Source organism: Ambystoma mexicanum, chromosome 6q, assembly GCF_040938575.1.
Source record: "Ambystoma mexicanum isolate Mex_15411 chromosome 6q, UKY_AmexF1_1, whole genome shotgun sequence".
In the NCBI taxonomy this organism is placed as follows: Eukaryota; Metazoa; Chordata; class Amphibia; order Caudata; family Ambystomatidae; genus Ambystoma; species Ambystoma mexicanum.
In genome coordinates, this window is record NC_090937.1 from 356,033,502 (window position 1) to 356,046,772 (window position 13,271).

General features: G+C 45.4%; 1 protein-coding gene across 1 annotated transcript in view; it reads left to right on the forward strand.

Moving 5' to 3' along the window:
- Positions 1-13,271, forward strand: part of PTGR1 (prostaglandin reductase 1) — a 316,150-nt gene that overhangs the window by 282,992 nt on the left and 19,887 nt on the right. The window contains exon 8 of the mRNA XM_069630845.1: positions 4,930-5,035. Within this exon, the coding sequence (XP_069486946.1) occupies positions 4,930-5,035 (106 nt within the window). The remainder of the gene's footprint in view (positions 1-4,929; positions 5,036-13,271) is intronic.

Genomic DNA, 13,271 nt, shown 5'->3' on the forward strand with positions numbered 1-13,271 from the left:
TGTCAGCAACACCACCTTCTTCTCGACCAGCATCAGTTGTTTGAGGTTCCTTCTAGCTCTCAACTGTCGGCATCAACGTACTGCCCAGCCTATATTTTCAATTTCCCTCATGACGTGGTCCGACCTCTCCTTGACCCTTTTCATGGACCGTGGCAGACTTCTAAGCAAGACATATCTATCACCCACAATATTTGCCCAGATTTTAGCCCCAGCACTGGTCCCTCTGGAGCTAGACCTACAATGGAGATTATCTGGAGCTAGACCTACAATGAATACCAAAATGGCCCTGTCCTCGGAGAGGAATCCTTTAAACCATTTCCCCTGTTCAGACATTGTTTTACATATTCAATGCTGACTGCTGAGGAACTTGTGTCCCTTCCTTTTAGGGAGAATTCTCAGAAATGTGTTAATTCCCTTCTATCTTAGAGACCCCCAGCTCTTTTGCTGGACCTTTTCATTTTTATCCTGGAGAGAGTGAGACTTTTTCACACACTCATGTATTTTTCTTTGATTTGAACCCTGTGTTTCTTTTGGTTTTGGAGTCTGACAAACTCCATAGGCATCATCTTTTTGCATGATGACACACAGCACCCTCAGTGCAGTGTCACAGGGAAGTCCTTTGTATTTCACAAAGGTTTAAATACCTTCTCTTGGATAAACTATTGTTTCCAAGAGCAATAAAGTGAAATTGACTTTACTTACCTTGGTTACTTTGTAGACCCAGCACACACCACCTTATGTGGAGTGCTGGAGGGGTTACTTGGTAGCCCCTTTTCTTTTACAACAAAACTCTCTTTCACATTGTGCAAGACATTTGTGCTAATCTTCAAGAAGTGCCCTAGCTCCCCTAGACTTTGCTCAATTGACATTGTTTGTCCTGGCTCCCTGAAGACTCTGCTTACCCTCTGACTTTGTGCTTTGTGTTAACTGTCCCTCCAAAAAGTCATACATATCTGACTTGTATAGCTGGGAAACGGTTAATCATATTGCATTGGGGGATTGAAAAGTGCTCATCTGTTTGAGAAACTTGTTAACCTTTGCTTCCTTCCCTAACCTTGAATCTCAGTATTGCTTTAAATGTACAAGTGATATATCAATGTCCACAGTGTCCTAACAATTGAAGTCACCTCCGGGTGTATGAAGTGAATGTGTGCCATCCCAAAAGGGTATCTACTTATTTACTGAAATGGAGAGAGTGTATTTCTGAAGTATATTTAAGTGTTGCATATTGCTCCCTTCTAAAGAAGGCTTATTTTAAAACTGACTGTTAAATTTAATAAATAAATATTTTATCAAGAAACCTTGAGTATGTGTTATTTGAATACCTGTCACTGTGAATCTCTGTTACAATCCTACAGCTCACATTGACCCCTTTTGAGATCTACCTGGCTGCTCAGCCACTCTACCAACTTGTGTAGTACAGGCCTAAACCAAAGGATGAGTTACCTATTGCCAAGAGGAGAAGGCTGGTGGAGTCTCCCACAGGGTTACTACATACAATCTGGCCTAACACTTCCTTTCCAAAGTGATAATATCCCTTCCTTGTGCAATACTGTCATTGTGTGTACCATTGTCCCAGACATGGCCATGGTGTCGTAAAGATAAACAGTATGTGCCACACGTGGATAAGTTCTATTAAGCATAGAAAAAAAGGGGTGGTTGGGGCACAACTGTGTGCCCCAGCGGCTATCAGCTCATAGTCCAGTGAGTCCAAGCCGAATTTCGCAATCGTCGGGGAGGCAGATCTGATTCAGGCGTGCAAGGTTGCATCCTACTGGTAAGTACCAGGATGTTACAGCATGCAATTCTAGTTCCTGTAATTCCGAGCCAGCCTGGATCTAACTCTCCCCCATCATTCAATGTTTGCCCTCAGTGGGGAGGAAGATTGGGGGGGGTGGAGGGGATTACCAGCAGTGATGGAACTCCAAAGTCAAGAATAGGTAACCTGGGTGCAGCCCCAGACGCCATTGATATGTGTAAACAAAAGCAGGGCGGTTGGGGCACAACTCTGTGTCCCAACTGCAATAAGCTCACAGTCCAGTGATGTTCTCCTCCAAGCACGCTTTCAAGCCTCAGCAATCGTCAGGGAAGCAGATGTGCTTCAGGTGTGCATGGTTGAATCCTACTGGTTAGTACCATGATGTTACAGCATGGAATTAGGCATGCATATCATGCCATTCACAAGCATATGTTGTTCCATGTACATGAAATATGCATGCAAGCACCTGAAGGCTTCCGAAGGTTAAGGTACTAAAGCCTCCAGATAACATTTACACACGTGGTGAAAACAATGCACAACAGATGTTACACTTAAAATAGACATTGAGTGCATTCACTGCAAATTATGTCAGCACATGTATGTATTCACCTAAGACCTCAGATGGGGAAAACAATGCAGTGGAAATGATGCCACGTTTTTGGAGCCGAACTGCATGGAGTGCTCAGGCAGGCACCCCTGGACATGCTTTTGGGGCACTAAACATGCGGACATGGGTCTCTCTGGAACTGATTTGCCATCAGCGATGCTTGTGTGATACTGTAGAAGTTGCCACAAGTGCAGGCTCACAGTGGATGGTCGTGCTCACCTGAGGAACTTTAGTACAACATGATTTTGATCCTGATTTTGCCCCTACACCCCATCACTGCAACATGTCCCACAACCGTTTGTGGAGGTCTTATATCAGTGGAGGGAGTAACGTGGAGCTGTGTTCTGCAAGTTGAAACCTGCCACAATAATCTTGCACATGACAGGTGGTGACTAGAGGATCTCCCACAGGGGTGAAAAAGTGATCTGAAATGTGACTTTTTAAGATTCCAAACGCACACTGTGCGATGCAGAAGCACACTGTTGTGGTGTGTACATTTCTCCTTCTCTGCTGGGGCCGGGTACTGTGGTTGTGGAATGGAGTGCGCAGACAGGGATAGAGGGGCTATGTGCGATCACCTGTGGGGAAGTGTCATTTCCTATATCGCCCTGCCCCCATCTACATTTACACTGGAGATGAAAAGGGCTGGGTTCGAAATTGCTAGCAGCGGAGAGCTTGTAGCCTAGGAGAGCCTGGTTAGCTTGATAGCAAGATAAATTATACTTCCCAAGCCATCTGGCGCCCTACAAACATACCTACCTGTCATTATCTGTGTGTGTTTGGGAATGTGTACAAAAATGCATTTGGGCACATGAAGGAGAGACTTATAGTGTAGAAGTTAGATTTGAGACTTCCAGTGATACCTGCTGGTTTCCCAGATATAGGCCCTGTTAAGTGGGTGATGCCCGATACCCAGGAGCTGCATTTAGCTCCTGATCGTCAAATCCTTATTTCAACTCCTGAAGTTTAACAGAGGAACTTTATTTTCGGGAGATCTGAGCGCCGGAAAAAAGCCTGTCCCTCTGCGGCCATGGCAGTGTGTGTCCAATTCCATCTGCCGTTGTCGGTTTGTTGTGCTTGCACTATGCGCATGCATGGAGTGTGGAACGCGCTAGTGGGAGGAAAAGGGCTCGGAGCCAGGGGTGGACTGGGAACCAAAAGAGTCCCTGCAAATACTTTTCAAAGTGGCCCCATACAACACATTTTCGACATGCCCAGACGTTTTCCTATGAGAACATTTGGAAATAAAATCGTTTACCACACAAAAGAGGCCCAGGGTGCAGAGGCCCACCAGGAAATCTCTGGAGTTCCCCGTAGGCCAGTCCACCCCTGACGGAGGCTGTGGACTGAGGCATGAGTGGGATGTTCTGCCACATTCATCATCTTCAAAACCTCAACTCCTGCTCTTGCTGCGGCAACCTTATTTAGGATAGCTGGAAGCGACGTTGTGTTATCCACATAGCGGTTCACTTCAAATCACTGTGAGTGAGCCCCAATGAAGTTGACCAGCACTGGATCACCCCACCCCCCTTTTCCCCCCAAAAAGTACAACTGCGTGTTTCCCCAACCGCTTTTGAATGGCTGCTGCCACTATCACCCGCCCAGAGGCACTGAAAGTAACGGTGGAGACCTGATTACGGATTCTCACGCCATTTTGTTTTTCCAGCTGACTGCCTTGTTGCTTTTCAGAGGCATTGGAGAGTATTAGTCTCCTTTACCCTCAGCATATCCTGCCTTGCTCGCTAGATAAAATCCTTTGCACATAATAGTCTGGCTGCCTCAAGATCACCAACTCCCACTTTGAAGAGCTGCTGCTTTTAGTTGTTGCTGATACAACTGATCTTCTAATCCACCTTCCTCTGGTTGCTATTTTCTCCTCCATTATAAGCAGGCCTCCATTCGCTCTCTCAAACCAACCTCCCTCTGCTCCATTTGTGTGTATACTGGTGACCAGCATTACTCATGCTTCTTTTTAGACATATGTTTGTATTGTATTGTTAGCGCCTATACACAGGAAAGTGTTTCAAAGGGCTCAAGGAGGGTTGGGGACAAGGGAGGAAAAACAACAGTCGTTCAGAGCCCTTGAAATTCTGAGACGATAATAGTCTGCACAAGCAGAGTAAGTGCGTAAAATACATTTAACTAAGTCCTTGACTTTTGCTTTGAATCCCTAGACCATAAAAATGGAGATACGTGTTGTCATGTGCACAACCACAGACACTCCTTTATCCCAAGTGTGTACAGTCTCCAAATGCTGGTGTACTTGCATGAATTTGTGTCTGAGGGAGGATGGGCAGCTCCCCCTTTCTGCTAGATGACTGCGTCAAAGTGATGTGCTGTGTTTCTAAGCTTGGGGCAATGACTGGCTGTGTTTTTTCCTTTCACGCTGTTGCCCATTAATGCTCGGTGGTGGTCATTGCTCTGCGGGGTCTCCTCTTGTCCACTGCATTCAGCCAATGTCCTGCTCTCCAAATGGAATCGGAGACTCCCACTGGCTGGGGTGAGCAGGGCCGGGAGGGTTGCATGCGACAGACATTCATGTTTTGCAATGCCCTTTTTTTAGGTGGGCGGAGAATTCTCAAGCGTTGCGTTGTTCCAGATGAAGTATTTCGGCAGGATCGCAGTGTGCGGAGCCATCTCTACGTACAACGATTTGGAGGTTTCAAAGGGTCAGTTTCAATTGTGTTCATAATTCATTGCTTGAAAGCCCAGCACATATATCATAAGGATCACCCGTGCATGGTGTTCAGAGCAAATTCATGTGGACAAAGAACAAACCAGCAATAGTCTTGGCATGTTTGAGAACATTGGTGGTTCTAAAAACGGTTTCATGGTCTTTTAATACAACGTTTCAAAATACGTTTCATCAATTTAAGCAGGTTCTTAAACACCCTCCTACCCCCTCTTTAGGATAATTTGTTTGGGTGAGCCCTTCGCTTTAGGATTGGTTTAGAACTGTTTAGAAAGGGTTGGATTTATCAAATTAAATAATACATTTTATTGTTTATGTTCTTAAAATGTAGGAGGTTATACACATTGGACCTCATTACGAGGTGGGCGCAAAGGGATACCGGGCACCGTTAAGGACAATGGTGCCAGTAATCCCTTTGCGCCCTATTCCGAGATCCCTTAGCGGGTCCCTTCCTTATCGCCTGGTTTTACCAGGCGTTATGGACGGGGCCCGTTAAGGAACTTCAGAGCTAATAAGGGTACCTTATAGGGGCTGAAAGGAATGGGGTATGGCTTTTACAATGGGGATTTACCGCCAAGGTCGGACTGGACCGGTAAGTCCCCATTGAACGGGACCGGACACGGTCCGGTTATTGGTGGTAGTCATGGCGCTAGTAGCGCCATGACTACCACCAACCTTGGAATGAGGGCCCTGGATGCCTTTTTAGTATGGACTAATAGGTGGCCCTTGCGTCACATATAAGCCAAAACTGTTGCATTGCATTAGAGTACAGATGGTCAGCCGTGACATATAAGGAGGGACTCCGCTTGTAGGTCGTTTGGATATTTGCCCACTTATTGACTGCCCATGGCCATGCTAATCCCTATAGCTATTCCCACCCAGTTCCTGCCCCTCCCCACCCCAAACACCTCCTCCTGGGATCTCTTTGAGCTTGCTTTAATCAATCCTTACCGTCAAACTTTGACTCCAAGTGCCTGCCAGAGTTTTTTCAAAGCAGTCTTCTGAGAGTTAATTCCTTAATTGGAGCTGTAAACCCGCGACTTGTGTAATAAAAAATGTCTTATTCAGGTCTGCCTTCAACCAATCGTTTTATAAGCGCTATGGGTGTCCTTCAGAGGAGGTTTGTTAAAACCAAGCATTGGCAAAGCCAACAGTTTTGGGTTGTATATACTTATTAGGCACTTACCAGGCACGGCTATTAGATGCCCAGGTACTTGCACCATTTGGCACCTGCTACCACTACAGCAGTTTCACATGACTACACCAAAGACCAGACTGTTGGCTTTGCCAAAGCTGGTTTAAAAAGGTTTTAGTTAAACACTGAAATACTTTTGTTTAGCGGTTTAAAAGAACTTTGAGTAGCATGCTGAAAAAGGCCTGAAGCGTATTTAGTGGATAAATTTGTTGGAGTCGGTATACATTAAAGGAGTGGTGTTGTGTACTGCTTTTTTATAAAACATTGTAGTAATCTTCAGTAGCACCTTGTATAACAATAGTAGTCTATATATCATTATGTAAATTAGCCCCTAAAATAAGCCCTCCAATTGACTCCTGTGATGAGGACACAGTTTACACAGAATTTCTGTTATTCTTCGACACAATTTCCAAAGTAACAAGAATAGATTGATCACTGCAAGCTTGATATTATTTGGTGATATTGCTGTCTGAAAGGAACCACAGTGCCATATTATATCACTGCACCACACAATAGATGTTACCACTGGTTCTAACATGTCTGGCTAAGTCTGCCTCGTTTGTGTGGGGGGATGCAAGGGGAAAGGGGCAATAGGAGAGAGAGGGAGAGAGCACTTTCATTTATGATGCAGCTGAGTTCTGTATGGTGCAGAGTGCCGTATTGAGAGGATGCTCTATGTGTGAGTCAGTTACTTTCCAGTGTACCTCCCTTCCCTATGAACTGCAACTGCATCCTGTAACCTGGAACTTAAGAAGTAGAATAAATACCTATGGTTAAAACATCAGGTAACTCTTAGCCTCATGAGCAATATTTGGGCCGACACCCTGTTTTGGGGGTCATCTTCCCAAATATTAACTTCAGTTGTAGACAGCAATAAGAAGGATATCCATAGGTTTCATCTAGATATCTTGTCGTTCCTCTATTGAAAATGAAAGTGTCATCCAAACAGGTGGTCCCCTGCTCATCCAGAACCATCAAGGACCATATTGACACCCTTGCTCCAGCCTTGGCCGATTTCTCTAATCACTCATTCGTCACTAGAACTATCCCTCTCCCCTTAAGCACTCCCTTGTGCAACGCCTTCTCAAGAAGCTGTCTGCCTATCCTACCTGCCTGACAAACTATCACCCAATGTCCATCACCCCTTTCCTGGGCAAACTCTTGGAAAAGCTGGCCATCTCCCAACTTACTCTCCACACTGAATCTGTTGGTTGTCTCCATGACCATCAGTCTGGCTTCAGAGCTGTCAGAGGCATGGAAATTGCTCTCCTGAACACCCGTGAAGATATCTTCTCTAACCTTGATTCCAGCATTCCTTCTGTCCTCATTCTCCACACCATCCTGATCAATCAACTCTGAGAACGTGGGCTGACCTCCTTCCTCTTGGACCTCCCCTCCCAGGTCCAACTTGGTCCCTTTCTCTCTGTCACCTTTCTGTCTACCTGTGGCGTTCTCCAGGAATCTATCCTTTCACCCTGGTATTTCAACCTCTACTTGGCCCTTTGGCCCACCTGATAACTATCTTCTCTAACTTTCAGTGTTATGTGGATGACACTCAGCTCTCCTCTCTCGCTCATTCCTGACTGTCTATCCACGATTCAAGATTGATGCACCTCCAACGATATCCGCCTTAATGTCAATAAGACTGAGATAATTCTCATTGGGACCCCCGCCCCAACTTTCCCTCTCTCTCTGTCTGCCCACCTTGGGCCCTCTTCCTTTGCCTTCCTGCGAGGCAAAAACCCTTGGTTGTCATCTTCGACTCCTCTCTTTCACTCCTCACATCTCGGACATTGCCAAGAAGTCCCAGTACCAGCTGCTCATCCTCAAAGGGACTCTTCTCTTTCACACTTTCCCACGAAGCTCACTGTCTCCAGAGCCCTGGTTCTCTCTAGGCTGGACTACTGCAACTACCTCTTTCTCAATCTGCCTTCGTCTACTCTCCGCCCTCTGCATCTACTACTAATCCAGAACAGGACTGCAAGACTTATCCTTGGCCTCAAGCCCAGGGACCGTATCTCTCCAGCCCTGAAATCTCTCATATGGCTCCCGGTGGCTGCATGGATCAGGTTCAAGACCCTCTGCATTGTCCACAAGGCTTTCTGGGGCCGGGGCCCGCACTACATCAAAAGCTCTCTTTCAAAATACCTCAGTTCTCGAGCCCTTCGCTAAGTTACCTCAAACTCTCTACAGGTTAGACGCTTCTCCAGGTAGAGGGTGGGGAGAGATCTCTCTCCTCTCAGGTGCCTCCCTCTGGAATGGCTTCCCTGTCCCTCTCAAACATGAGCTGGACCACCTGAAGTTTCGGAAGCAGCTCAAAACGTTCCACTTCTCCTCTGATTTCTCTCTCTCCCTCCCCTGCTGACCTACCTGTCTGTTATACTGACTGGTTGCTTGGCTGTCCTCAGAGTCTCACTAGGTACCAGGCTTTCTTGATCAGCAACCCTTGCACTGCCTCCGGGCCTACCACGCACTTAGGGGCTGTAACTGTAACCCTACAGTCCTTTGTTCTCCTTGCACTACCCAGAACCCCGCTTTCCTGGCTGCACTTCCTCAGAGCATTGCTGCCCCGTTTTCCCCTCCCCTCTCCCTTGTACACCCCCCGCCCCCTCCCTTTCCCCTTGCACTTCTCGTTCTCGCACTTACACGATCTGAATGACAAAAGTCCTAGTATGATAGTTTGTCTTGTCCTGCTCTGTCTTCCCGCGCCTACAAACACTCGTATACAGGCGTGTTATAAATGACATATATCAAGAGGAGCCAGAAATGTATCCAAACAGTAATCTACTCTAGAAAGACTACTTCTGAGAGCATTTTACACCCAGGATGGTTTGCCATACGTATGCAGTGATGCAACATACCTGGCTATGCGTTTAAACAACAACTAAATGTACAGATTGAAGAACAATGGCCATACAGCACCAGGTTACTCTACTAGTTAGCATTGGGATTGCTGACCCAGAAATGGTGTAAAGCAGAGTGGGTTCCAGGATAATCACAGTGCACATTTGTGAGAAAAAGTCACACAATAGCTTTCAGAGGGATTTGTTCCATTTGTTTTGGCAATTGAGAAATCCCCATTGATTTTCGATTTTTTACTTTTCGGGGGTTGGTGAGCCCAAGATAGCTAACCGGCTTTAAATCTGGTGAAAGGATAGAGAGCACTCTACAGCAGCCCTCATATTCTCCATCTTATGCAGAAGCACCACTGGCAGTGCAAGGTTTCAGAGGCCGAGCGAGATATTGAAGCACTCTCCTACCATCATCCAATATGCAAGAGTAAAAATCCAATGTGAAATGGTTATCAGCGCGCCACATGTTTTGGACCAGGACTCCCATAGTCCTTCACCAGTGACTATGCTGATGGGGTTTACAGTCCTAAACATCTGCAGAGGCAAAGGTTGCAGACCCCTGATTTAGATTGATGCTCTTTTGCCATAAACATCAGAGTGAAACCACTGCTTGGTAATGGCCCTCTCAAAACACCTATAATATGAAATACAGTAATAATCTTATGGGCTTTAAACAAACTGAGTTGCAAAATGGAAGGAGATAGCTGGGGATGCATCTTATGAGACTTCCTGTTACTGGCATATTGTAGGAGTTTAACTAGACAGCCCCAAAGAGTTTGCTTTATAATAATGGTGAGAGAAAGGGAGGGAGCCTGTTGACTAATAGGTAATGTTTCATACTTTAATCATATGGTTTTTGCAGTTAACATCCTTTAATAGCTTTACCCAGGACCGCATAATTTGCAAGGTGGACTCACTTATAGCAAGAGTATATGTTTTCACAGTATAGCAGGGCACTTCTAGATGCCAGTAGCAAGGGAGCACCCCTTTGGCCATAACATCATCTAATCTGGTGTTAGTGAGTGAACGAGTGCCAACCTGCTACCTTGCTTGCAGCATCTTAAGTCCTAGCCCTGCAGGCCTCTCTACTGACAGCTTCCATGTGGCCACCGGAAGAATCATCATGCCAGTGTAAAGAATGCCATGTGCTAGAACGGAATAGCCAGAGGTTTTCTATTGAAAATGAAGTAGGTAAAACTATCTCTCGAAGTGAGATTGGCTTGTTAGAATGTAACTTGGCTGACCCCATCTACTAACATCTCTCAGCAGCAATTTCTGACAGTCTCAGAACAGCCCAATGAAACTACACTTCGAGCATTGAGGGTCTGCCTTTATCTGTGGGCAGTCAGATTCTGAATTCGATAATTCTATTCTACCAGAGCCTGGTGGCGGACAAAGTTCTACATATAAGCCATGTCTAGTTTTGACATGGTGGCTTCTTGGAATCTCCAATTATACTGACCAAATTATGTTGGTGTCATTTATATTGTCATCTTGTTTGCCATTGACTCATACACACCGAGAGGGCGGGATGTTATGTCTATCACCATCTGGTAAATGGGTTTCACAAACAATCACTCATTTGGGCCCAGCCCAGAAAATCACACTATTGATCTCTCTCGGAAGCATTGACAACTCTTCTAGAAGACAGGAAGGCTTCCCAGGAGGCTTGCTGGGAAAAACTAGTTCAAAGGCAAACCATGCTAAGACAATGGAGAGCTCACACCAGGGTGGTCATTAAAGAAGACTTTTTAATGCAGTGCAGACAGAAGAGAGGGTCAAGTCAGGGTATTCAGGAGAGAAGCTGTAGTCCACAGGAGTGTCCCACCACCTTGGATTTTCCAAGGACTTCCACACTTACTGTGCCCCAACCTGCTTCCTGCAAATGAAGCACTCAGAGTATAACATCACCAGTCAAGAGACTGAAACATCCTCCAGGATTTGGGTCCCTTACAGAAATATAGAAAGGTACCAACCCCTGTAGCAGATTACCTATCTAAGGGGGTGAGACCTTCCCCTCACTTGAAACATCTTTGGACTACTGAAGAAGTAATTCACCTGGAAATGTGTTGGGGGTACATTCTGCTACAAAGTCCACATCTGTGTAGTTGAAGACAAAGAATTCAGAAAAAGGCCTAATGCACGCAGAGACCACTGGTACCTAAAACATGCTCAAATGGAGGTGACCCTCTGTGAATGTTCTCTTGAAACTGTCCGAGCTGGGAAGGTCATAACAAAGGATCCACCTTGACCCGGAGTTCCTGGATGGGGTCCCCGTGCAACCAAAAATCAAAAACCAGCTTTGGGGACTGTTTGCCCACTTCAATCTGTTTTCAAGCTGACTTGACTGCTTTGAGATGCTTTTCAAGTCCCTGCCAGAACCTGGAGCTGCCTTTGACACTCACTGCCTTTCGATTAGCTGATGAGCTCTCTCATTCCTGCACTTCAGCTATTTTCGAGCCGATCCCCACTGTAAAATGGCTTCCCATCACACTTCAAGTTGACATGACCCATTTTTTTTAGACACTGACTGGACCCATTGCCTGTCCTTTACCCGAGTTTAGTCAATCACTGCTACAGGCTGGCACCTCATACATAGCTGACTATCTCAAGCTGAGTCAACTGGCCATTGTGAAAAACGGACTCAAAATGTCTCAAAGCTGATTTGATCCATTGCAAAATACTGATAAGCCCGGGGCACTAGTGAGTTGTAACATTCTCTGTCTCAAAGACATCTTCAGTGAACTTGACTTTGCTGCTAAAATTGTTGCTTATGCACCCCTGCCTTTGGACCCAGGGTGCCCCCGTTCTTTACGAAGTTTGAATATTCTGCATCTTCTCTTACACGGGTAGTATGTGTGTATTTGTTAGTTTAATTAAAGTATCATATTTGTACAGAACCTTGTTTAAAAACATTGCTTGTACTGCTTTTACGCTAGATTACTTTTCCCCTGAAGAGTGTAGCTTGACCCAGGCCGAAGTTACCAAAGAGGCAAGTGTCTGGATCAAATATATGATTGGGGTCATTGTTGGTTTTGAAGTAGCATGGGGCTGAGTAGAAGTTTTATTCACTACTCATCCCTGTAATCCTTCAGAACAGTAGACATTTTGTTACAGCCGGAACAAGGAAGGATGTAGGGAGAGAGAGCCAGTGCCCCACTATGAAAGACCGCCACTTAACTCATTTTGCCATGCTTTCTAAAGGAACAGACCATTGCTTTTCACTAGCCTCTCTTTGGTTTGTGGTCTTCTCTTTATGTATTCTTGATCAGATTACATTGGCCATTGAAAGTACGATGAGGGGTGCCCAATACCTATATATTGGCCTGCTGCTTTAAATATCCAATAGAGGAACATTTAAAGTTAACATGGCAATGGATGCCTTGCCAACACTCTGGATCCTGCTCCCAACATGAAATGTCCCAACTCCCTCATTTATTCAAGAGAATGGTCCTCTCGCTGATTATTTTATTTATTTCATAATTTTGTTTAATATTGTTTAAAGCGCAGACCTTGCTCGAGAGCAGCAATGCGCTATACAGAGTGTGGGTAGCCGGCATTCGGGCTGGCATCTTTTAACAGTAGCGCAGTACTGTGAGATCGGTGTGTACGTCCATTGGAATTAGTGAGATCGGTGTGTACACGTCATTAGTGCTTGGTCAGGTGTTGTTGAAAGAGCCATGCTTTGAGAGATTTGCGAAATTGGAGAAGTGTGGGGGCATTTCCGGACCAACACCGGGTGCATGAGAAGTGAAGGATTGTTTGCAGGTCCTCTATTTGTGGACGAGTTGTGATTGAAGCCGGTTGGTTGATGATGCTGCATGAGGAGCACGTGCCACCAGATAGGTGGAGTTTAGCCGCCAAGTACTCTAGCAAAGTTAGTTTAGTTAGCGGCGGCTCAATAAATAGGCAACGAGATAAGGCAATTAAGCTCTATTACAGTATTACAATTGGGGACAAATCTGCTTTTTAGCCAGGGACAAAACTGATATGTTGTCGGTTAGCTCATTTCTTTCACTTATTGAGTGTTGTGCAAGGATGTGTCTGCCTTTTAGAATTCCTGGAAATGTTTTCTCAAAGCATGTGACTTTCCAAAGACATATGCTATCCCTAGTGAAATGGATTAAAACTATTTTATATGCAGTCTATACATTGTTATTCTTTTA